The sequence below is a fragment of the Melospiza melodia genome, chromosome Z (genome assembly GCF_035770615.1).
Source record: "Melospiza melodia melodia isolate bMelMel2 chromosome Z, bMelMel2.pri, whole genome shotgun sequence".
NCBI lineage: Eukaryota > Metazoa > Chordata > Aves > Passeriformes > Passerellidae > Melospiza > Melospiza melodia.
Window position 1 is genome coordinate 41,654,404 of NC_086226.1, and position 24,715 is coordinate 41,679,118.

At 40.0% G+C, this 24,715-nt stretch overlaps 1 protein-coding gene across 7 annotated transcripts in view; it reads right to left on the reverse strand.

Moving 5' to 3' along the window:
* Positions 1-24,715, reverse strand: part of IQGAP2 (IQ motif containing GTPase activating protein 2) — a 122,938-nt gene that overhangs the window by 40,064 nt on the left and 58,159 nt on the right. The window contains exons 3-13 of one of the 7 annotated variants that reach the window (XM_063179861.1): positions 18,838-18,994; positions 17,624-17,701; positions 15,800-15,876; positions 11,190-11,257; positions 10,744-10,857; positions 6,446-6,624; positions 5,772-5,859; positions 5,049-5,212; positions 4,441-4,528; positions 1,842-2,005; positions 1,147-1,307 (exon numbers count right to left, since the gene is read on the reverse strand). In XM_063179861.1, the coding sequence (XP_063035931.1) occupies positions 1,147-1,307; positions 1,842-2,005; positions 4,441-4,528; positions 5,049-5,212; positions 5,772-5,859; positions 6,446-6,624; positions 10,744-10,857; positions 11,190-11,257; positions 15,800-15,876; positions 17,624-17,701; positions 18,838-18,994 (1,338 nt within the window). Of the gene's footprint in view, positions 1-1,146; positions 1,308-1,841; positions 2,006-4,440; positions 4,529-5,048; positions 5,213-5,771; positions 5,860-6,442; positions 6,625-10,743; positions 10,858-11,189; positions 11,258-15,799; positions 15,877-17,623; positions 17,702-18,837; positions 18,995-24,715 lie in introns of those variants that run through there. The other 6 variants (XM_063179860.1, XM_063179863.1, XM_063179862.1 and 3 more) reach the window with 6 other exon arrangements.

The following is a 24,715-nucleotide window of genomic DNA, read 5'->3' on the forward strand; positions in this document are numbered from 1 at the left end:
TCTAGTTCTACTCTATTTCTTCTGGTACTGTGCAAGTCAAAGCTTCCTGCGATATTCAACGTATGGTTGACAGCACAGGTTAACATAATGGCATAACAACAATTTATTTAGTTGTCAAGTCCAGCTAATTCCTACCTGCTTGATCTGTGTTCACTGACAGTGTAATGTAAAGATTGGGTCAGTAACATTACCAGAAATGCTGCACTTGGGACACTTTGGGGCCATTCCTGTTTATTTCTAACATTGCTTCTCTTGCTCACAAGCACTACCTTACATCAGCAGGGGCAAAGTAGCAGATTAGTTTTGCTCCATTTTATGTCATTCCTCTCTCTCTCACCAAAACACTGGCCTCTTATTCCTAATCTGACTGCCTTCCTTCTGGCTTTGGGACACCCAGATTTGTGTCCCCAGACAGCCTAGTGAAGATCTTCAGCTTCTGTGGCCTTTTGCCGGCTAATGCCTTCTAGAAGCATGTGGAACCTTCCACCGCCTGTGCTAAGAGACAGGAACTGGTCCACATTTCCATGCTCTCCCTTGCATGCTGGGGGCACAGGTCTCTTGTGTTGCCTGATTTTTTACTGATAGTCAAGAGAGCAATTGCAGTAACAGCACGCCTGTGGTAAGTCAGGCAAGTGGGAGGGCAAGCAGCTGGCAGCCAAGTGACGGCTATAATGTAATGTTGAACATAGGTGCATGCCACAGCATTTTATTCATTCATCCAGCAAGCAAAAAAGGGCTTGGCCATGGCTCAAGAGATCAACTGGACCCTGAGGCATTAAACACTATCTCATTCCAAAGACCATCTTTCAGAACTGCAGGATGGTTAGTGATTAACAGTTTCCAGCTACAGTTGTTTCACGTTTTAGTGTCTGCAAAAATCCTTGTAAGATCTTCATGTTTGCTTTCTGGGGATATTTTCCCTACAACTCACACGTCTACAGCCTTCAAGGCTGTTGTTGCTTATGTGTAGATTCAACTAGTAAAGCAATTGTCACACTCTTCCTTATTAATTTAATCCACAGATGTTTATCTTGCAGCTCTTTCAACTTCACAGCCACAACACAGGACAGCCCACCCCAAAAAAAAGCCTACTATTTTTTTCAGAAGTTGCCAAGTCTCATCAGACAAGACAAAATGAACCTTTACCGTTGCAAGTTTTCCTCTTCCAGATTATTGAAGCCAAGGCATGGGTTTCTGAGATGATTTTTTATCATTAGGATGTCCTTATTTTCCAAGGTCTGGTTTAGCAACACAACAGCTGACAACATTTCTACTGCAATAGACAGTTCATCATGTGCCAGGTAGTTCTGTAGGACAATAATGTACTGCAGTCAGGAAGCTAAGCAGTGTAACAGATTTGAGTTACACACTCTAGATACCATCAAGGAGATGGGTTTGATCTAAGAAGCCTGGAAAGTGTCCTGGTCACAGGCATGCCAGACTGACACAACAGCAGTGGTGGAGCTCAGTGGGTTTCTATGTTCCATCCAGTCTGCCTTTCCTTCTTGTGCCCCACAATCTCATCTCTTCTGATCCTACTCATAACAGGGGATTACTTTTGTACACAATATATAAACAGAGTTAGTCCTCATTAAGAGCATGCAACAATTAAAAAAAGTCAGTTGATTTGTTGCAACACAAGAGCTCAGCCAGACTGAAGTTTGGCAAGAAACAAACTATGCAATTAAATACTGCCTTTTCAACCAAAATGATTCATGCAATACATAACACCATGGCAAGAGAATTATGTCTGATTTTACACAACAACATGCTATGTTTGTGCTCTTTCATGGTCTGGCTACACAACATCAACGAGCAGGTTGTAAGCTTTTCACTCTTACCACAGCATTCTGTTGTTGGAGGTTGAACAGCTCAGTCTGATAGACAGCAGCAGCAAATGAGTGAACAACAGGCAGCTGTGCCTCAGGTTTCATCAGTGCAACCAGTGTTTTACTAGGATCACAGTTACGAATTGCTGTATTGATATTGTCAACCGCTATAAGTTCTAAAGAATAGCAGGGAAAAAAAGCTTATTAATCTTCATATGCTGTTTGCTCTTCATGCTATGTAGATAACAACTAGGTTATTTCAAAGAATATAATTTTCTGTCATAAGAGAAAAAAACATTTTTGTGAAATTATATGACTGCTGAATGTTGCAAAAACTGTCTCTGTTCAAAGGTACCGAGCAAGTAATGGACTGGAGGACTTTAAAATTTCTGGACTTTTAGAAATAAGAGACTACTTATTGCACCTCTAACACAAAACAAGGAGCTGACCCCACCCTAGTACAGAGAAAGATCAAACTCCTCCTGGGTGTGCTTGCAGCAGGTACTGCTGCGTATGTCAGCTCCAGCAACTCAGTTTTGCTTCACCCCAAATGCTCCCTTCCTTCTGCACCACATCTCCTCTCTCACCTCTTCCTTTGGCAGGATCTAATTGAGCTAGCTAAAACAGGCCAGTACCTGAAGCACCAACAGCATTATTAGTATCCATTTCAGGAGGCCTGGTGGAAATCAGCCAAATGTATTAGAGGGGTGGGATATTCTGCCAGAAAATTAGTAGCTGAACAGATGAAAAACCACATGCTATGGTTTCTAGAGCTTCCTCTACATGCCAACACCTGTTTGCTTTTCTGCCAGTGTGGAAGATCAGTCCTTACAGAAACTGCCACCTAGAAATGAATCCCTTTTGCTACAGCTCAGATTTTAATTTAAACAGGCAAATAGAGGGATGTGAGGGTACGAGGGTAAACCTTTTCAGTACCTCAACAATTTGCCTGTTTTGCTGTTTGCTGGACTGACTTTGTGAGGGGTTTGAAGCCCAGCAGAAAAATGCTGAAGAACACTCCCCACTTGGGCAGCTGCAGAAGCATTACAACATCCCTCAGCTTAGTCACCGCCAGCATAATTGCACACCTGGAGGAGCCATCTTTGAAGAAAGCCAGGCCAGGACACACCCAGGAACACACTGTACAAGGCACCACTCTGGTCTGGCAGAAAGGGAAGCAACCTTGAAGGTTAGAGCACATGTGCCTAGTTGAAGAATAGCAATTATGCAAATGCCTTTTCCATCAATAAGCCCCACTGCTCTACCTTATCACATGGCTTTTCTGTGTACTGTTACCCAGGGAACATTTTTAGTTAGCACTGATTGCCCAAATCTGAGACAAGATTTCTTGTACAGAGCATACCATCCATAGTTCATGCATACAGCAACACTCAAGAGCTTATTATACAAATTAAAGTCTTTGAAAACCTTCTGGCCAGGCCCACCTAAAAAAGCCCCTCACCTCTCGTGTAATTTTCTCTGAAGCATAGTCATATGGGGCCACGTTGCCCCTGAAGACTGTCTCTATTGGCTATTCCTAAAGTTAGAAACCAGGAAAGGCTCTCACAGCTACAGCATGCATTCATGCTTTTTTAAAGAAAAAAGTAAAGAGGAAAGGAATTGAGGTCCACAAATGGACTAGACTAGTTCTGCAGCCAATAACCAAGCTACTGACTTCTAGTTTTGAAACCCGGCATGCAAATTGCAAAACATATTTTACATTGCTCACAGTCCTGTAACAAAAGCCACTATTTTTTTTCTTCTCGAGCCAAACAGAAGAACTAAGTTACTCTCCAGATTGCTGTTAATGCTTTTCACACATCACATCATCTTCTTCCCTTTATCAAGAGGTAACTCTTTCAGAAAAAGTACTCTTCACCATGGCTAATTAATCTGAAACAGGCTAACATTTAAGGTATAAAGTCAAATTTGTCTTCTGTCTGAAGCTGACCTCACAATATAGCCTTTAAGGTGCATCACAAAAGCAATCAGCCTGGATTTCAAAGCATTGAATATAGTACCAGAAACAAAACAGCCATGCCCAAATGCAGTATGAAATGACAGCAGGTCAACCAAAGGTTAACTTCCTAGCAAAGAGGTTTCCAGTCAAAAGCAGCAACACATGCACTGCAAATTTAGATCCCCTTTAACTATATATTTTTTACTTCTGTTGTGTGGCATTCTTAACAGACTAAGAATAGGTTAGATTTAGATAACATGTGTCTAAAAGTGAGAAAATTTTTTCCCTGCAATGTGAAAAATATTCCTCCGTCTTAATTCTACAAGGATGATCATTGCTCCCAAATGAGAATTAATACTGCACTGATAAATATTTGTTCAAGCCATCAAGTTTTCAGTTTGTTGCTGCTGTGATTGTCAGTAGTTCAAATCTCATCTCAATAAGAGTTCATATATACTCAATAAGAGTACATCCAACGGAGCACAGATTGGTGACTTGGCAATTGTGACACTGAGAAGAAAGATTATGAGTGCAAAATGCAACACATATGGTTTCAGTTTGAGAAACCTTATTTATGTGCAAGAAATGGTGGAGTCAATTATCTTAACATAATTAAATGGTGATGGTAAAGAGTATTAAAACATTACTCACTAAGCTTGTGAGCCTCAGCTTCCGCATTGGCAACACTAACTTCTTTCTGTATTTCACTTTTGTCGAGCATATTTGGAATACCTGCTATCTAACAGATCAGAAAAACAAGGTTTGATTATGCTTTTGTTTTATGGGAGGTAAGGGATAAAGTCTGGTGATGGTACACGGGAATTTGATTGTACTATCACCTGTGCATCAAATACAAGGCTCAGTAAACACAGCATTAATCGTCTCCTGTGATTTTCATCTTACTTAAATTAATGGATTTTCTCCTTAAAACCTAATTGGCGCTTTATTTTAATGTTAATGATTCAATATGACTTTTATTTGTACTCAAGTTATAACTCACTTTGGAAACAAAATATTAGGGCTGCATGTTATGCCTTAAATTTTCTTCTTATATCCTAGTTAGTAAATACTCAGAAGGATACCATGCTCTTTAGAGCAAATGCAGCTCTTTGGTGTTGATTAATACATCAATTATTCCCAAATCTTTATAAAACTTTTCATAACTGATGCAGAAAGGCAGAGTAAAGACAATTTCTCTCTGGATTAAAACCAGCTAAAAAAGTGCAAACTGACATATAGTACCTGTTCAATTAGATTACCTGCATTTTCTGTTCTTTAGAATCACACAATTGCAATAGGTACCATGAGGAATTTTGCGGCAGAACTTCAAGTAGGCTCAGAGCAGGGCGGTTCAAGCCTGCCATCAGTGCCCCTTCATCTTGCCGGTCAATAGCCTCATTCACTTGGACTAAAGCTATGTGAACTGAAAGGAAAACAATGCCTATAAACAGCAAATACAGCTTTCCTAGGGAAAAGAAGTCCATTGCTGTCAGCAACTCACTTTTTGTAAAAGCCAGCTAGGGTGGCAATCTTTATCTAGCAGAGAATTACCTCTTTCATGTCCAATCCTACAAAGGGAGTCTGGCTCTGTGTGAGCCTGGGTGGAAGCAGTTCAACCACAGCTAAGCAAAAGTCTATGAATTAATTTTGGGTCTATATAGAAGAGGGGGTCAAAATTTACAGTATACTGCACACAAAAAGAACATAAAGAAACAGAGCAGGCAATAAATGATTTGATTCTGAACTGAGGAATCCTAACAGCAAAAACCACAAACAGAAATTAGCCCCTCCCCCCGCAAAGATTAGTAGAGAAGGAATAGCATGACAAAAACAGTTGTAGACAGATATTAGCCACTTGTGCATATTTTACAAGTTTCCAAAGAAATATTTTGTTTGTTCAGGTGGACTCCAGTTGCGTTCTGCTGGAATCTGGGAGATGACATATTTTGTGCACACTTCCATGAGGATCCAGAATAGCTTACTGTTTATTTTATTGATATTGCCTTGAATCTCAGCTTGTGTCAGCAATTCCTCGTAGACATCTCTCTCTTCATCAGAAATTGTGCCATTCTAAGAAAACAAAATTGTTGCTAGTTCACACAAAACAGTTTGCAGAGAGAAAAGCTATTAGCCAAAGTCATTAAAACTGCATCAGCTGAAGCATTTGCTGAATGCATTTCTAAAGCAATTTGTTGACTAAGTGAACTGAGGAAATTGGCACTTTGTCATAGAGACCATTAGCTCTCAGGTAAAAGAACACAGCAAATAATTTCGCATTAAATATCTGTGGCAGAGGTTATACTTTATACTCAAAGAAGGGTATTATTGTGTTTACAACTTTTTGAGCAGTAGATTTGTTTTTCCTAAAGCAATTAACAGAAGAAAACTAGGTTTTTTCACTATCTAGTCTTCTGGTATATTTAGCCTTTGGGCAAAGTTAAGCTGCATCATACTCACAGTAATCATATTCTTATAAAATTGGCTTTTAGCTTATTTCATTACCATTATTTCTCTTGGTTATCTTAAAGGTGGAGGTTTCTTCCCAATTGTAATAATTTTAAAAATTAAGTTAATTTTTAGAGCAATAATAATGCTATAGCATGACAAGAAACATGAAGAAACACATGTACTAGGAGTACCAATAAAACACCACTACCTTGAGTCTTGCATTTGATTCTTTCTTCCTTTTAGCATCAAAGAGCTCATTCTGATAGTCCTGCGCCAGTTCCTCATCCACGTTGAGCAACATTGCATTTGGATTCCTCAGGGTCACGATGGTTTGCTCAGCTATTCCCTTCTCCACAGCTTCGTTGATTGCTATTACAGCTGCATGCACTAAAATTGAAAGCACAGTCCTAAACTTCAGGAAGCAAAAAAAGTCAAAGCTGTCACTGTTTCTTCTGATTTATTTGAAAGGAGTGTTGGATTTATGTTCAATAATTTACAGATTTGAACATTCCACACCATTTTTCCTTTAGACTGCAGAACTTTGTGTTTACTCAAAGGTGGCACATTGCTGTCTGTTCCATGTTCACCCTTCCCCCAAACAGGGGGGTGCTGGTCTCAGCTGGGGTAGAGTTAATTTTTTTCTCAGTGGCTGCTATGGGGCTCTATGGATTTGTGCTGAGCACAGAGTTGGTAATACAGAGATGTTTTTGTTATTGCTGAGCAGGGCTTGCCCAGAGCCAAGGCCTTTCCTGCTTTTGGTGCAGCCACACTGGGAGGAGACAGAGCCAGGACAGGTGACCCAAACTGACCAAAGGGATATTCCAGACCATGTGGCACCAAGCTCAGAGTATAAAGTGGGGAGGAGAAGGAAGAGGAAGACATTTGCAGTAATGGAGTGTGCCTTCCCAAGTCACTATCACATGTGATGGGGCCCAGCTCTCCTGGAGATGGCTGAACACTTGCCTGCTCATGGGAAGCACTGAATTAATTCTTTGGTTTGTTTTGCTTGTGTGTGTGGCCTTTGCATTTCCTATCAAACTGTCTTTTTCTTAGCCCATGAGTTCTCCAGCTTTTACCCTTCTGATCTTGGCTGGGGAGTGAGTGCTGGACTTTGTGGGGCTTGGCTGCTGGCTGAGGTTAAACCATGATATGGTTAATATTTTACTGACAGAAAATAAAACATTATTTATATTTTATCATTCAAGTCTTATTTTATTTAGAAGGTAATTACATGTAGGAATTGAAAATATTTTTGGTAGTTTTTATCTTAAAGCTGTGTGGCTCCATATAAGAGTATTGTCTAAACTGAGTCTACCTGAGAGATGCTGCACAAGAATAAGGAAACTGAAGCTCCGTTAAACTTATCCTCTGGAAAAACACATTTAAGACCCTTCCCTCACAGGCAGGATGCAGCACTGCACATCACATTTGAGCCTCCCTGAGATGGATCTTTGCACATCAAGATCTCCATGACCCCCTTGGCACATGAGACACTCTGATGTAATGGTCCCTCCTCCTGTCACTTGCAAAGCCACGAGACAGCAGAGCTCAAACAGAGGCAAAAAACATCCAGCAGGCTTTGCAGGGTCCTCAAAACACAGGAAAAAGGGAAAAGAGTGCCATCACAGACACTGATCAGCTTAAATGTTAAGCCTTTCCTTTGAGAAATGAAAAACATCTACTAAACAAATAGTTGACTCCAAGAATTTAAGAGTCACAAAATCTCATGCTTTTTCACACAGTAAATTTGCGTGAGTGTACAAATTCAAAACCACTTATAGCTGAATTAGATGTAGAGTAGTAGCTAACATACCTCTCCCAGTTACTCCCTGAACACATTTGACCCTAAGATCAGTCTGTATGAAGGACTTGCACTAGAGCTGCACTTTATATCTGGGCCTTCATGCCACAAAGAGACCCCAGTGCCTGTCTGGTGGCACATTAATCTCAAATATTTTACAGACTTTACTACACAAAATGAAAAATTTCTGAAAACTGTGTATCTAGATCATATCCCAAAGGAGGAACATTGCAGCTCCCCATTTATCAGCACAGCAGCTTGCATAGGATTTACTTACATACCACCAAGGAGATGTGTGAAGGGAAAACACAATGACTGTCTTTCCTTACTTTGTCAATACTTACTTTCTACTTGGCCCTGCATTGTGCTGCTAAAGTGGAGAAAAGCATGCAGTAAAAAGAGCTTATCTGGATTAAGTTTAACTGTAGGTCTAAATATCTGAGTCCAAAAGACTTTAATTTCTCTCACTTTATGAAGGAAAGCAGAGATGCTTCAAATTTGAGGTTTTAAGAAAAAAAAGACTGTACAAATTTGGGGAAGATGATCAGACAAAAGATCATATCACTGAACACTCAACAGGGGCAAATGAAGGATGAAGTGAAGCTATACACCCTCAGAGATGGCAGCTACTGGAACTTGCATAGCTGTTGGTGGATAATCCATTGCTTAGTGCTGACTTAGCAGCTAGTATGGTGGAGGAGATACAAGCAGAGAAGCACACTGGTTTCATTTGTCACTGAACTTTGTGAAAAGACAAAGTTCACATTGAACAGGAGGAAAAGGTTTTTCATCGGGGCGGCAGTAATCACTGGAACAGGCTCTCCAGGGAAACGGTCACGGCATCAAACCTGACAGAGTCCAAGGAGCATCCAGACAATGCTCTTAGCTGTATTGTTTAGTTTCAGGTAATCCTGTGCAGATCAGAAACTTGGACTCAATTGTCCACTAGTCCCTCCCTGCTTGAGGCATTCTGTGATTCTGTGTAAATCCAAATCCACTCCAGGGACTAAGAAAACTGTCCTTAGACACATATATGACCCAAACATCAGTAACCTAAATGGAACTAGCAAAAAACAGTCAAAAGATATGTTCAAGATTAGGAGAGAATCAAACAGATGTTGGTAGATGTGAACCACCTACCAGGAGAAACAATGAGAAGCCTGACTGGACTTGAAAGAGCAGGCTGGAAACTTGGAATAAGAGAGAGGTTTCCTTGCAGAATGAGCTCTCTGTGAAAGCACCTCAACTTATTCTTCCCATGCTGATTTATACTATTGCTGGCAGCAGAGCAGGAGTCATCAGCAGTTGTTCCACTTTTCTATCTCCTTTTGCATACTCCACTTAGGAAGAAGGATGGTAGACCCCTTCCTCTGGCAGGATCTCCATTATCCAGCCTCCCTAGTGTGTGAGCGTTCCCATAGCAGATGTTTCCTGTCATGGGGCAGAGCATGTTATCTACAGCACAATCCTTGCTCAGAGGGACTGAACCAGCATCAGGAAACCCTGCTTTCCTAAGACTGAAAACTCTTCACAAGTTCAAGGAAGCCCTCTACACTATAATAAGGCTTTCAGTGAAGGATCTTTCATCTTCAGGGGAGGAAGCCCTTTCATCTTCAGTGGAGGGAGCTCCCTGAAAAAGTGCTTGGTAGTCACTAAATATCTAAAAAACTGCTAAAAAACTTCTGCCACTTTAAAAAGCAGCATTTTAATATCTAGCTTTGGTGAAGCATGCACACATTAAGCAGGTTTCAAAATATACAACACAGACAATGTGAATCAACATCAAGTGTGTTTTAAGTTGGGCTCTGAAAATTTCAGCACACTAAGTAATATCATGAATCAGCTTGCCACTTTGCAGGAGTGAATAAAGTAGCAAAGACAACCCTTCTGTTCCTCAGTTTACTCTTCTGAAAAGACTAGGATCTTAAAATAACTAGAGCTCAAGTGTTGATTTAAGGGAATGCACTTGATTTCATATAACTTAAACTCAAGCAACTTTTTTTGGTAATGTATCACTTCATTTCACACACAAAAAAAGTGATATAGAGAAAAAAACCAAGACTTACACATGAATAGGCATGAGCAGCAGGAAAAAGTCTGTTTTTGAATGGAAGCTGCTCAAGATAGGCTCAAAAGAGCCCTAATTGTCCAGCAGAGCCTACCCTCCAGCAGGGTTCTGCCACGCAGTGGGTCACACCTCGTGGTCAGACAGACTGAGAGCTGCCCAGGGAGGCAAGTTCCAAACATACAACACCATATGTAAGAGAGTTCTCTGTCTGGAACAGTGACTTGTCCTCACAGCAACCTGCTTGGGTGTTGTAGGAAAACTGCAAAAGGCAAAAAATAAAAAGAGGAGGCACAGAGAAGGCACCATGTTCATATGGTGCAGAGGCACTCACAGAGGCCGATTCATTATTCTAGAGGAGTGCTACCTACCAGAAAACATTAAACATAAAAAACAAAATCATCAAAATATTGCGAGAAATCTTTGCTTTTGGTAGCACTTCCTATGGGTCAATGGAGATACCAAAAAACCTCAGACTGCAAATTTTGAAGAGGCCTTGTAACAATGAAGCAATGTGGTAGTGAAAACTTGTTTGCTTTCCTTTCCAGCTCTTAAGAGGTGGCAACTAAGTGAATGAGAGCACAGAAAATATGTTAGCATTCTGTCAAAGCATTTGGTAGAGAACAGGAGTCACACTTACAGGCAGCTTCATCCACTGATAATTCACTGGCCAGAATCCCACCAATTTTACTGAAAGATGGCATCTGGATACCATATTTCTCTAGCTCCTTTCGCATGTTGCTGATTTCTTCCTCTATTCAGACCAGAAAAACAAAAAGGAAATATTGTCAGAACAGAAGCATGCCAATTTCACTGTGAATAACCATACCTAAAAATTTTTTTCTGAAAGTGCTTCTGACCAGGGCTTCTGAGCAGTTTTCCTCCCCTTTTGAAGGACTCTTAAGACATGACAAGCATTCAATGAAAACTCCCTCCATCCTGTGCAGCCTCCCGCCTGTTTAATTTGTAAGTGTTTATAACAATGTTGTCAGAGGAGAGAGGCCATAATAGAAAATATGTACAATGTTAGCAGATTTTCAGTGTAAAAAAGCCATTTAATATATGATTTGATAAGCAATTTTTTACCTGTGAAGTCTACTTTTCCCAGAAGGTCCTGGATCTGTGGAGCTAGTCCTAGTTTGAAGAGATATAAACTGCAAAGAAGAAAATTAGGCTTTAAAGTTCTGCATGTAGTTGAGAAGTTTGCTTTTTGTACAAGAGAAAAGCACTTTTATGGAAGCTTGTCCTTTAACCCTTGACTTGCATGTGGCAATACAGAATAAATTGACACTTCAGTTTTCTTTATGCTGTATTTTTTAAGTCTTACAGAAAGAGAAATCTTTTATTTCCAAGAAGCACCTCTGAGAGAGAGGCACTGTCTGCGTATCTCACGTCACAGGGGATGTATAAACAAAAAGAAAGCCTCAGTGAAAGATAGGTAAAGATACACAAAAGCTAGTGCCGGGGGAAAATCAAGATCTGAAAGCATTTTAGCACAGCTTCTATCTTTGGATCTATGTTCTAGTTTAACTTGCATTAATTACATCCCTGTAATTACTAACAGAAGAAGACATAAATCACTGATACCCTCCTTACTAAGGGTACAGGAAAAATGACCTGTAAGTCCACCCAACACCATCTCAATATATTTGTGTCATTAGCTATTTTACTCTTGGAAAATGAAGAAGCTTGATTTGATGCACTATCCAAGAATACTTTCAATTCAATATAGCATGAAAAATACCTTCACTCATTCCTAGAGCTCTGGGATGATATTGGAAATAAAACAGCTGAATACATACATATTTTGTCAGTAGCTTCGAAACACAAGGCATGTACTTATCTACATAGGACCGATGTTTCTATAATTTATCAGTGAAATTCAATAAACAAGTGAGTTAAGCAAGAAAGAATGAAAAAAGATAGGTTGTAAAAATCTATGTTACTTAAATAACACGTTCTTCCAAAAGGATTGTTTTTCACCTCTTTTGAAACTTACTTCACCCCAACATCATTCATTGCAAATGTGCTTTGTGTTTTAGGGGTTTTGATTCTAGAGAAGCATATATTCCTCATGTGTTTTGTTGTAGAGGGGATTTTTTGCTACTAGCAAATTATGGGATGACATTTCAAAGCACGTAGTTTGTAGCTGTTGTACGTATTTAGGAGCACATGGAGTCCTCATTTATCTTCCATGCTGCCACAGCTACTCCTCTGTCCTGCCCCCAACTGGATGAACACAACAAAGGATCTCAGGTAGGTCAATCTGCCTTTACAGCTTCTCAAAACCATGGCTGATACCATTCTTATATTTCAAATCTGGCTAAAATGTAAATTAGCTGTTTCGGGGGGAAGAAAAAGCACATAGACTTTAGAAGGCTATAGTTAGGAACCAGGTTCCTCTGCTACCCAGGTTTGCCTTCCAGTCTTTCTGAGTGAAGAAAGATTTTGCTCCAAGTTTGAGACAGGGACACAATTCTGTCTGAAATGCTGGGCATCATAGAAACAGTTATGGAAATCAGCAGTTGATGGTGCTGACTCTTTTTTGGGTCACCACAATAAAAATATACAAGAAAAGAGTGCTATGAACATTAAAGAATATTTCTTTTGCTGTTCAGCACTTCCAGAAGGATGTTGAGCCATGTGTGGTATTTCCTATACTCCTTTGTTTGGATAAACTTATTAACCACCAGATGGTGCTGAAAATGTTCTTCAAGTCTTGCAGAGAACACAAAGACACTTCCCTGAAATAACCTATAATTTCACTTGAAACAGCTTGCTTAATGCTTTTGTTGTGTAGCTTGAACCTCAGAAAACACACAAAGTCAAAAGCAGGGATCCCCGTGGTTAAGAAAACTGAATTCATCAGGAGCAAGGGGAAAACAAAGGAGAAAGAGGAGTTCCTAGGTGAAACTCCTTTCAATAGAAAGCATCACCCACACAGAACTGCATCTCATATCAGGCAGATGTTCCCAGGATTTGTTTTATGATTAGCTCATGTATAACATGCTGTGAAAAATAGATATGAAAATAGCATGTTTTTTCTTTTATAGCATGCTTGTTATTCTGCTGCTTCCTAGGAAAACAATACTTTGAAGCAGTCCAGCTTCTAGAGAGATCGTTTCTGTAGATATAGCACTGATCTTCTCAAAAAGATAATTTGAAAACTAAATTTTTTGGTGAAAAAATATCTCCAAGCACTGCTATTTATGAAAAAGAATCACTTAGCATCTTAATTTAAATGAAGCTGTTCTTAACATCATTTAGTGCACGAATAAACACAAGTCTGCTTTCAGCAAAAAAATGGTGCAAGAAATGGAATCTATGCCTTTGTATTTTTCAGGTCAGAAGCAGAAGTTCTAGTTCTACCACTAATTTTTCCTGGCCTTTAGCCCAGTCAATACTTCACGTATTGATGTTTCAGTGAGAGAAAAGTATGAGGTTATTACATTCAACAGGAATATAATAAGAAATTGTTTGCTAAGTAGCTCCTTCCTGGCCAGAGCAGTGTTGTATTTGACAGCTCAAGTCATCCCACATGCTTTAAGTGCAATGGTCTTAATTTCAGTCTTGAATCAGGACATATCCTAAAACTATATTTAAACCATCATGCTTAGAGTACCCATCTATCTTCAGGCCTTCTAGCAGCAAAAGATCAGCAAAACAATAAACAGCCAATGACTTTTCCTGCAAAATACTATTATTTCCGATGTCAAATATAGGTTTCGGATACAGCTCAGCATTCCTCTATGCCAATCCACCTGGGAGCACTGATGGCCAAGCAAAGCATGCTGTGCTTAATTCTCTTCTTTCCCAAACAGCTTCCAATGTAGCTTGTGTGACATTGTGTGACTGAGATTGAAATTTGATTTGAAAGATTAAAGTGAAGGACTTCTGGCATGCATTTTACCATTTAAGGTATGGAAATAAAGCTCAATCATTGCTTCTTCTGTTCTTACATCCTGCACAGGATACAGGCACAGGGGCCTACAATCTCATGGGAAAGCATAATAAATAAAAGCATTCCAGGCCCATTCCCCTTCAGTATGGTATGACACATTTGATATAAAGTCCATTTCTGAAATAATAGCACTAAAAAAACCCCCAAAAACATAGTAAGTACATAGATACAGAGCTGGAGCTTTGTGTTGATATGCATCAAGAAAAAGTAATTTAAACAGGACAAACTTGGAAGTGAAAACTGAGACAACACAGACTAATTCTGGTACTGCATAAACCCTGGGGCATGCCAAGATGGAGGAAGGAAAATTTTTACCATAGGTCAATCCACTGTAAACCTCAGTTCAGGATAAGAGGTATTGACATTGCAATGATAAAGCAGATATTAAGAAAATATTTGATGGAGCTGTTGTTTACATAGCATTCAAATCCAGAGTTAATAATGTCCTATATACATGAGAGAGCAAATATTAAAATTAAATGTATTCTTGCACCTCCTGCAAAACATTTGAGCTGGCCCATAACACAGCTGGGGAGAGGGGGGCACACAGCCCCTGAGTCAGCTCTGACCTGGCTTGGTTGTAGCCCCACATATTCTCTTTAGGAAATCACTTCAAGCTTGCACAGGACACCTGCTGTCAGAACAGACTGCACCACCGAGTTACAGGCAAGAACACTCTCAAATAGTCCTGGTATCATTTCCCAGTTAATAGTACGCCAAGTACAATAATTTCAAGGGGCAACTCTTGTCAAAGACAGCAAAAATATACTGGGCTGTCAAGTATGAACACCTGACACGTTAAGCAAATACAGTGAGCATTACAGTAAACAGTAAGTCCTGTTTACTGGGAGTGAGTGCACATCCCAGACTGCAAGAGTGGGCACATCATTTCAAGGATTAACCCTAAAGAAGCTTCAATAAAGCATGTATTGAATAGTTTCTGCCTTACAGCCCTAGAGCAGCTGATGCGCCTTTGAACAGCATTAGAAACAGAGAAAAAATTTTGGAGTGCAAGTTAATTCTGTTCTTTGAAATATTAAAGTGCCCAAAACATTTAAAGGGAAAGGTCTCTATATGCAAGAAATTAACTAGAAAAGGCACAGGAGGGTGGAGCTGTCTGTCAAAAACACTGCCCCTCACAGCAGAGACAGCACAGGGCATATGTTTTTGTGCTAAACATAAAGAAAATCCTTAAGGCAGAGCACAAAAGCACTTTAATCACTACTTTCAAGGGTGTAGTCAAGGCCTCTCTGATTTTACATTAAAAGTCAAGTTGCTCAGAATTTTGAAGTCTTTGGGAATGTATCATTTTGACATTAATTACCACAGAATACAATAATTAGTTGCTTCAGTTGTGGGACAGAAATACATCAGTTCATCATTATTTTCACTCTGATCAGCCTGTCTGCTCCATGGTTTTACTAATGTTTTGCTAAGTTTCTCTTAAGTTGTTTGATTTCTGTTGAAATATGTGTTTTGAAATTGTATGTTAATTTTGCAAGGGGGTGTACTATTGAGAGAGGGATGTATGTGCTAAATTCAGTAGTCCGTAATTTCTGTTTTGAAAGTTATTTGTCCAATAGACCTGACAAAATTCAACTTTCGTCTCCAACTTATAACTAATGAACTTGAAAATTCAGACAGATTTTGATACACTGGTTATGCTGAAACCATTTCAAGACTGACACTCCAAACTTTGGCAGTTACTCTGACTTTTATAGGTGTCAGCAGTTACCTTAGAGCGTGAATGCAGTATATCATCCTAGGGATGTTTTTCCGATCATAGACATCCGTAGTCTCTGGATAAAAGATCTAAAAAGCAAAGAGCACACACTTAAAAGAGAAGAGTTATGACTGAGCAGAAACATTTACTCTGCAGAACCATACCTTAAATTTACAGAATTTCAGCTGTCACTTTTATACAGCCATGAGTCACATCTCTTCTGATGTTATTTTAACTTAATCAGTAGTTTTCATAAAGAGCAGCTAAATAAAGCATAAAAGCTACTTAATAAGAGGGGAAAAAAGGAAGATGAGCAGGCAGCATTTCAACAAGATTTTTAGAAAATGTTCTTTGGCATAAGCCCAGCCAGTAGTGCTTGTCCTCTACAGACACGCAAAATCTGGAATGCAGTTACAATTTGCAAAGCCTCATTACAAACCAAACCTATCAAGTATGGTTTAAAAATGCATAATTCTAATTGCCAGCACCCTTAATTTTGTGAATACATCATTTGCAAAGGAAGATATTTAGAGAGACGAATATTAAGCAATTTAGCCAAGAAGTCACATCATAAGTTCCAGTTCTGGTTCTACCACTAATTTGTTCCTGGCCTTGGTCCCAGTCACTAAACACTGTTTCTCTACAGAAATATAATAAAAAGACTTAGTTAACCGTGAGAGTTGGCAGCATGCTTCTAGCCCCGGCTGGTCACTCGGGGCTGCACTGTCCCATGGTTAATAGGACCAGACTGAGTAAGTCAGGAGCACAGTGCCCTCTTCATCATTTGCTCAAAACAGCTTTGTGAAGGAGAATTGGGAAAGCTTTTGGCCATGATCATCCTTTGCGACAGAAACACAATCTTTCAGAGGAGAGTTGGCAGGGTGGAAATCAGCCAGCTGAACAGAGGGCTGAAGGACTCAACTGGAAAAAAAACGCCTGACCTGGAAAGGGCAGGACACCTTCCCGCCTCTCTGGCATTTCTGACGGCAGTCATGAGTGGCCTTTTTGTTATGGGCACCTGCAGAGAGTTTGCCTACAGCAGCTGACCCTTGGTCCATTCAGCCCTTCAAGGAGCTGCCTGAGCAGCCCCGCTGTGCCTGACCACAGAGCCTCAGGCAGCACTCAGGCTGTGGGCACCCAGGCACCCTGGGCTGGGGAACTGCTCACCTTGGCCTCTGCGTGGCTGCCAGAACGCACTAACAAACAGCATAGGTGTTTGCACACAGCCCTTTCTTAAAGGATTTTCATCCAAAACAGACTCACTGGTGCCCAGAAACAGCAGCAGAGGGGGGAGATGACAAGTGAAGACCCGCAAGGAGGAAGGTAAATATAAGAGGTGACCCAAGAAAGCAGCTGGAGGAAGAAGAGCAGCAGCACAGTCACGCAGATGCACTGAAGGGTGCAAGAACAGTCTGGAAACAGGGTAGAAGCAGAGAAACTGGCACGTACAGCAAAAGGAGGAGGCAGCAAGAGGCACGATGCGAAGAGGTAACCTAAAGGAAGCAAATATTTAAGTTTTCTGTTTTAAACCATGTTCCTTCTAGGCCCCCCTCCAGAGACTGCATTAGCAGTAAGATATCAAGTGTTTGAGCTAGCTCAAGCACTGCTCGTGTCCCTGCCTCACCCCACAGACACACTCAGCAGCAACAAAGCACTGACACTCCCACTGCTTTCCACATTACCTTCTCCTCAGATTTGTTTTTTGAATTACCCCTTCCCTGTAGACTTACTATAAGGAACTGTTTATGGTCAAGCAAATGAAAGGGGATCTCAGTGACCCAATGATTTGAGTCAATGATTTTATTTAAATTTCCTTGCTGAAATTTAAAGGCTTACCTTAGGCAGACCAATGGACTCCATTGCTCTTAACCACTGCACAGTGTTGTCAGTGTGTCGAAAATGAAGGCCAGATCTCTATTGGAAACATAGAAAATTATGAAAGTCACATTAATAAAATTCTCTATTTATTGATCCTCCTATTTTTTCCAAGTTTCATATCCTGAAGCCAAGTTCACAGAATTTTCCCTTATTTGAACCCAGAGACCAAAGTGTAACAGCTTCATTTTGCTAATGAAGCATCCTAACACATAAACAGCTCCACGCTGAGTTCAGCTCATTCTTTCATGTTACATAAGCCAAATTTGTACGCATCAGGGTGGACTGCGATTGAAGTAGAAATTTGTACAGTCCTTCAGTATTCTTTGGGAGTAGAGGTCGGATGTCAAAGACAAGAAACCAAAACACAGAAGTTGTAACACTGCTTAGCACTACCATGAAGAAGAGATAAGGAAATCTTGAAAGTCTTCAGTTCTACCTGAATACCTGACCTGACCCTCCCTAAAGCCTATACAAGCAGCATAAGAATACAATGGGAATGTATTTTTTATTTTATTTTCAATGTTAACTTTTAGGGTAAAGGGAAAAAGGAATCTCTCAAGTTTTTGAGATTTTCAAGAGAAATATTTAAATGTAACTGGAATTCTTAACAATGAATTTTTTCTGCCCCCTCTACATATTGAGATAATGCATTCTATAGTGGGACTACTGTGCGTGAATGTACGTATCTTTGTATTATCAGGGTTCTTGGAGTTAGCAAAAGCCTGCACAGGGAACAAGCTAAGGTCAGTTACTGGTGGCTTGGTTTTGGCTTCGTGTTGTTAAAGTTGATAAAACAAACACAGAGATCAAATGCAGTGAATTTCAACATACAAAATGAAGAAAGTTTGAAATAGTTGTCAAATTGCTTTTGACTTCTATTCCTAATGAGAAATAACTTTATCAGTTGAAAAGCTCATGATTTCCATGGAGCCAGAAGTGTAATTTGTGCAGCTTTAAAAACTTGAAACAACACCAAAACATTTTTTCTAAGGGTAGAATATTTCTAACTTATCATGCAGGCTTCCTGCAGCTGTGCATCTTCTATCTAGTCCCTACAGCCTTTAAAAAAAGATACAGAAAGCTAGCCAGCCATGCTTGGGAATCTTTAAGAGCTTGAAGACAAACTTTGCTGGGTTTTGTCGTCCTGGTGAGAAAACTGAGAAAGTTATTACCTTGTAGCGTGCCTGCTCCACATCATAGATCTTTTTGTCTGACACCACATTAGGTGCAAAGAATTTTGCAAGCTTGGCAAGGTAAACACCATTTCTTAAGCCTTCTTCCAGTTCTGTAGTTGGGGGCAGCTCTTCATCCAAGCAGACCTCCATCCATCTACAGAGACATTTGAGAAACATTGTTATTTGGGTTTTAATATGAGTTACAGATTTTGCCTACAGCTATCACACTTTAAATGTCACCATCACAATGTCATTATAACAGAAAAGGACAAGGGCTAAGGAGAAAATTCTCACATTCATTCACATGGCATATCAAAATGATTATTAGAGGATCCTATCTGTGATTCTAAACCATCAATAAGGAAACATCATGCTCTGAAGTATTCGCACCCCAGGGAGTCTAACTCAAATATTTTGAACACTACTAGGCTTTTGAATTAACAGTAATTAAAGCTGAAAACTAGAAGAAAACATGGAGTGTATTAATGGCATTTGCATTCCAAAAAACCTCTGTGATTTCTATGCCAGTGCTGAGCCTCATGAGCAGTCAAAAGAGAGCAGAGTCAAAGAGAGCAGAGTTCTGGGCAAGGCAGGCTCCTGCAGCCAATGTGCTGTGCAACACAACCTCGAGCAATGCCCAGCTCAGTACAGAGCATTCCTGCAGATTATCCTCCTCCTCCTGCATGGGAGCTCTCCACTCTCACCCATGAAATGCAGTACTGGTGCTGGAGGGATGAGTGAGGGTGCTGTGGAAAAGCCCAAGGTAATTTACACACTTGAGGTCTGCCTGGCAGTAAGCAGGTTGAAACATGGCTTCTTGTTAGTGACAGTGACTAAATCCTCTGACGTCGGAGGATTAACTAAACTCTGAGTTTAACTAAACTAGTTATGTGTTTGAGACTTAAGATGTGATAGACATACTGCCAGAGAGAAAACAGTATTAATTGAATACATAACCAGTTCAGAAGGCGAATAACAGACATGAAACCATATTATCCAGCACGTTTATATTGAGAAGCCAAGAAAAATTGCTTCCAAAGCATTTCCAAGAAAGATTAGTCTCTTAATCACTGAACCAGAAGTTCCTTACATTGGTGGTCTAAGTGCTTGGCCCTGTGATATTATTCTTATTTCCAGCAGCTAAATCACATTACAAGAGCTTTAAATATGCTTAGTTCTTCACAGTGTTGTTTTTTATTTGCTTAGTCAAACTCTCATGCTTTTAGGACATTAATATCAACACAAATAAGAAAGCTGAAGGACAAGAACTAAGTTGAAGACGTTAGTTCACTTTGCCTACTGTCACTAAGGCAGCATCACTGTAAGTGGGACAGCATTACAAAGCTAACATCATCTCCATAGGAATGACTTCAGAAACCAGAAATCTTGGAGCCAGGTTAGAAATGAGCCAGTTTTCACTCCGCCATGTAGAAGAAGAAAGCTCACTACATCATTTTGTTTTACACTAAAACTCTAGACAAATGTTCTACTCCATTCCACTTTTGGATGTCTTACAGGACATACAAAAGTTGTTTCACTGAAGCACAGACTACCCAAATAGCTCTTTAGGAAATCAACACCCATAAATCCAACACAATATCACACAGAACTGCACTAAGCAAGTGTCATTAGGAGAACTGTATTCTGCAGTAAAAAAGCTGATTTAGTGAGGAGAATTATATTCCTGATGAGTTTCCCAGCTTTATCCTGCACTACATGTTTGCGTGTTATGGAACCATGCCAAGGGTCCCAAAACAGCATTTTAGAAACTAAATAGATTTATACACTAAAGCATCATACTTGGCATCTCCAAAAAAGACAAGGAAGAATACACATAGGTGTACTTCTAGGCAAATATGATTTTTATCTGCGCTAGTTAACTTTTGCTGTAGAATTTATTTCCTAGAATGTGACTTCTAGAAAAAGAATTGTAGAGGTAAGCATCAGAAGCTTGCTGAACCACAGCGGGTATTCACTATGAGGTACAGCTGACTCTGCGGCTCAATGGACCATCTCCAAAGATATGAACTGTGTGCTCAGAGCAGCATTTTGTACCTTACACTGGATTCTTTGCACTTCTAATTCTCAGTTTTCTTGTGAAAGGGTTTTTATAACACCTTAAGTTCAGGGCACCAACAAGGTACTGCACTGGAACTGTTTTTGAAGAAGATGCACACATGTGCCCACATGGAATTTCTTTTCTCCCTTACAGTACAAAAATTTACTACTTTTATATAAAACTGAGCCGTTCCCTGAGCTCTAAATGAGATGCTAATCCAAAGTGAAAGCTACTCCTCGTCTTGTCAAACCTCTTGTAATTCAACAACAGTAAAATTGTTGTGGGTTTTTCTCCAGCACAGTGATAAGCCTTTAAAATTAATCTGGAACCCTCCTGTTCTAGTTAGGGAGGCTACCGTGTCTAACACATAAATGCAGTAGCCTGAGGAACAAACAGGAAAACAGTATGAGGATGCAAAGAAAGCAGAAAGAAGAAAAAAGGTAACGCAGAATACAACTATCAAACAAACAAATCCATATAAATATACAAGGGAATAAATATTTTTTGAGAATGAGAATGTTAGTAACTGAGTGGAAAAAAAGAGGGGAAAAACTAGACAGAACTAAGTGGAGCAGGCTTGAAAGATGCAAACTTTCTTTTCAATTTATGGCCAAAAATCTATAAGTTACATCTACTCTAGAAAAAATTAGGGGTCTGCAATAGAGCAACTAACAGCATTTGGTAATCAGTGTCCAAGACTGAGAACACAGCTCTATCTGTATTACGTGTAAGATATGTTTTACCAATGCCTGGAAGTTGCAGAACTCAGCTACAACAAGATCTACTGTGAAAGGATTTACTGTGTTTTGCACATGTTTAACCGGAGGAAGGAAAAACCTCAGGATTTTAATTAAATCCTGCTGGCATACAAACAACTTTGTAACTTAGTTATGCAAACAGCTGGAAGGTGCTATAAGTATTCCAAAGAGAATAGGTGCTATAAGCTATTCCAAAGAATAAAGTGCTATTCCAAGAGAAGAGTCTTCTCTTGTCCAGGCTGAACAACCCCGACTCTCTCAGCCTGTCCCCACAGAAGAGGTGTTCCAGCCCCCTGATCAATTTTGCAACTCTCCCCTGGGACCTGCTGGACTAGGTCACATCTTTCCTGTGCTGGGAGCCCAGAGCTGATGCAGCCCTGCAGGTGGGGTCTCAGCAGAGCAGAGCAGAGCAGAGGGGCAGAATCCCCTCCCTGCCCTGCTGCCCACCCTGCTCTGGATGCAGCCCAGGACACGTGTGGCTTTGTGGGCTGGCAGTGCCTATAGCTGGGGCATGGTGAACTTTCTGTCAACCAGCATATCTGTAGTACTTTTCTCCCCAAAACTTCTTGCAATAACAGAAGTTTTGCTCCCTTTACACTGATTCAGTTAAAAGGCAATTGTGGTTTTAAACAGAAAGAACATTACTTCCAACCTTGTGAGGTTCTGCTTTTTAAGACATAGTTTGGTGAGTTTATGAAGGTTATTATATGACATGGTAGAGTCAGCAGGAGCAGACTGCACTGAGAAAACCAGAAATGCTTCTACTTTCATTTCATTAAGTGAAATCGAGAATATCCACATGACAGAAAGGATTTATAGACACCTTTGGAGCAATTTATTTTGTTTCAATGCTAAAGAAGCAGCATTACTTTTGGCTCATCTACTGTTTTCCTGAGCACACAGAACTGCAGCATCAGCATCACCTTTAAATCTGTTGCAGAAACTGTTGCCCAAAAAAAGTAGTTAATATTGTTGATACACCTGATGAGGGGTCTATAACTCAATCTTAGTCTTAGTATGTTTTCCTTCATTATGAAGCTTGTAGAATAAGGCTGTTATAGCTATCAAATATGCACAGGCATTTCTACCATCCCTTTTAAACAATATAATCCCATAACTGTACTTTTAACAACTTCAAGTTAAAGACTGAGGTAGGCCATGAAAAATTTACAAATTGGTGAACATGATGGTTTATTTGGTCTCTCATTTAAGCTAAACCCAAACCTGACTCCATGGTGGATAAACAAAAGTCAGCTTCAGGGAGCAGAGTAAAGCATACAGCATCACTGAAGTTCAGGGTAGTACTATCTAAAATTGAAAATAATTCAAACAGGCCTACAGAGTTACCCATGCCAGTTATAGTCCTACTGTCTGGATAAAACATGCATAAGCAGGTGTTTTCCTAAAGACAGATTCTTGGGAATGCATAAGTAGAGCCCACTTTGATTTTCGTAATACTGCAGTACTTGCCAACACAGAAACAAAGGATTTGCCTTAGACAAAAGCAAATCTAGATCTGATAAATGAAAATATATCTTCAAAACTTCAGTTCCAATACATAGTAGTAGAGAGTCAGCCAGGCATGAGTATTGTGTATTTGCTTTGCTCAGTTCTGTTTTAACTCTTGACAATCCATGGCAGAGCTGTTCAGCAGTGAATTTCTGGCAGGAAAACGTGTGACGACTTCAATGCCAGACTCACGAGCAACAAAGAGCATGCCACTGACCAGGAGATCCAGTTTCCACATTTGGCTATGTATGAGAACAGATTGCTCAGAGAAGTTGTTGAGTATTCCTCACTGGAAATACTCAAGAACTGGCTGGACTCAATACTATGCAACTGCTCTTGGACGACCCTGCACAAGCAGGGAAGTTGGGCCATGACTGACTGTGGTCCCTCCCAACTTTAACCATTCTGCCATTGTGTGAAAGCAGCAGCAGTAGAATTATCTCGGACTGCATTTTAAAACAAAACCCCCTTGCTGAATCTCATTCAAGGCAAGGTCAAGGGAACTGGAAGCAACAGTGCTGCACTATGAACTTAACCAGTTATGAAGTCGTCACTGACAGTCTGTGTGGTCAGCAAAGCAGACACACAGGTCAAGAGACTGGAAATGCTGGAGTCAATGTTCAGCAGAGAAGAGAGGATACATTGCACAACCCACCCAAAGCCCATCACATTCAGCACAAAATCACGCAGTAAAATTTATACTTTTGCTGCCCTGCCCTTTCAGATTTTTGTGGCAAGACGTGGATCCAAGGGCACCAAGTTTGTACCCTGTGGGAAGCAAACCTTCAAAGAAGAAAATATGGGACTTCAGAGCCAAAGCTCAGAGCTTTGCTGCATGCTGCTGTGGAAAAGGTATAGTGAAGACAAGATAAATGTAAGTTAAGACTCATTTATTACCTCCATTGCTCACAACCACAGCCTTTCAACCTAGTTCAGCACAAGTGAAACAGACCGCTGACCTAGAGAGTACGATGCAGCCAACTTGTTCCAAAGAAAAATATCTTTTTTCTAGAAAATAATAGTAACCACAATCAGACCCAAAGCAAAATGTTAGACTCTAGCTTTAAATGTCTGTGAAGTGGTGGTAGTGGTTTAAGTCAAAAGTTTTACTTGGAGATATGCAAAAATATAGAACTATCTGAAGCACATGAACTCATAATTTAAAATTCCACACTATTATGTCTCTAGTTTCTGACTCTACAGATTTGTTAAAAATCTCAGCTCCTAAATTTCCATTTGCTTTAAAAAAAATATAAATTTCTTTTAGTTGCCAACATTTCCTTAAATATTATTTGTTTTATAAAGGATGGTGGCAGCAGCCAAAGCAAACCAGGTGTGTTCCTTGGCTGACTAGGGGGGTGGTAGTACTGTTGATTTGTTTATAATGAATGCCTTTATGTTTACTTTGGAATTTGTTCTCATTATACTGCAAGCTTTAGTATGATACATCTCCTAAACCAGAAAACTTAGGAAAAGGTTATTTCACAAACAGCCACAGGCTACTTCCAGGGGAAAAGCAGGCAAAACTTCCAGCCATTCCAGGAAAATA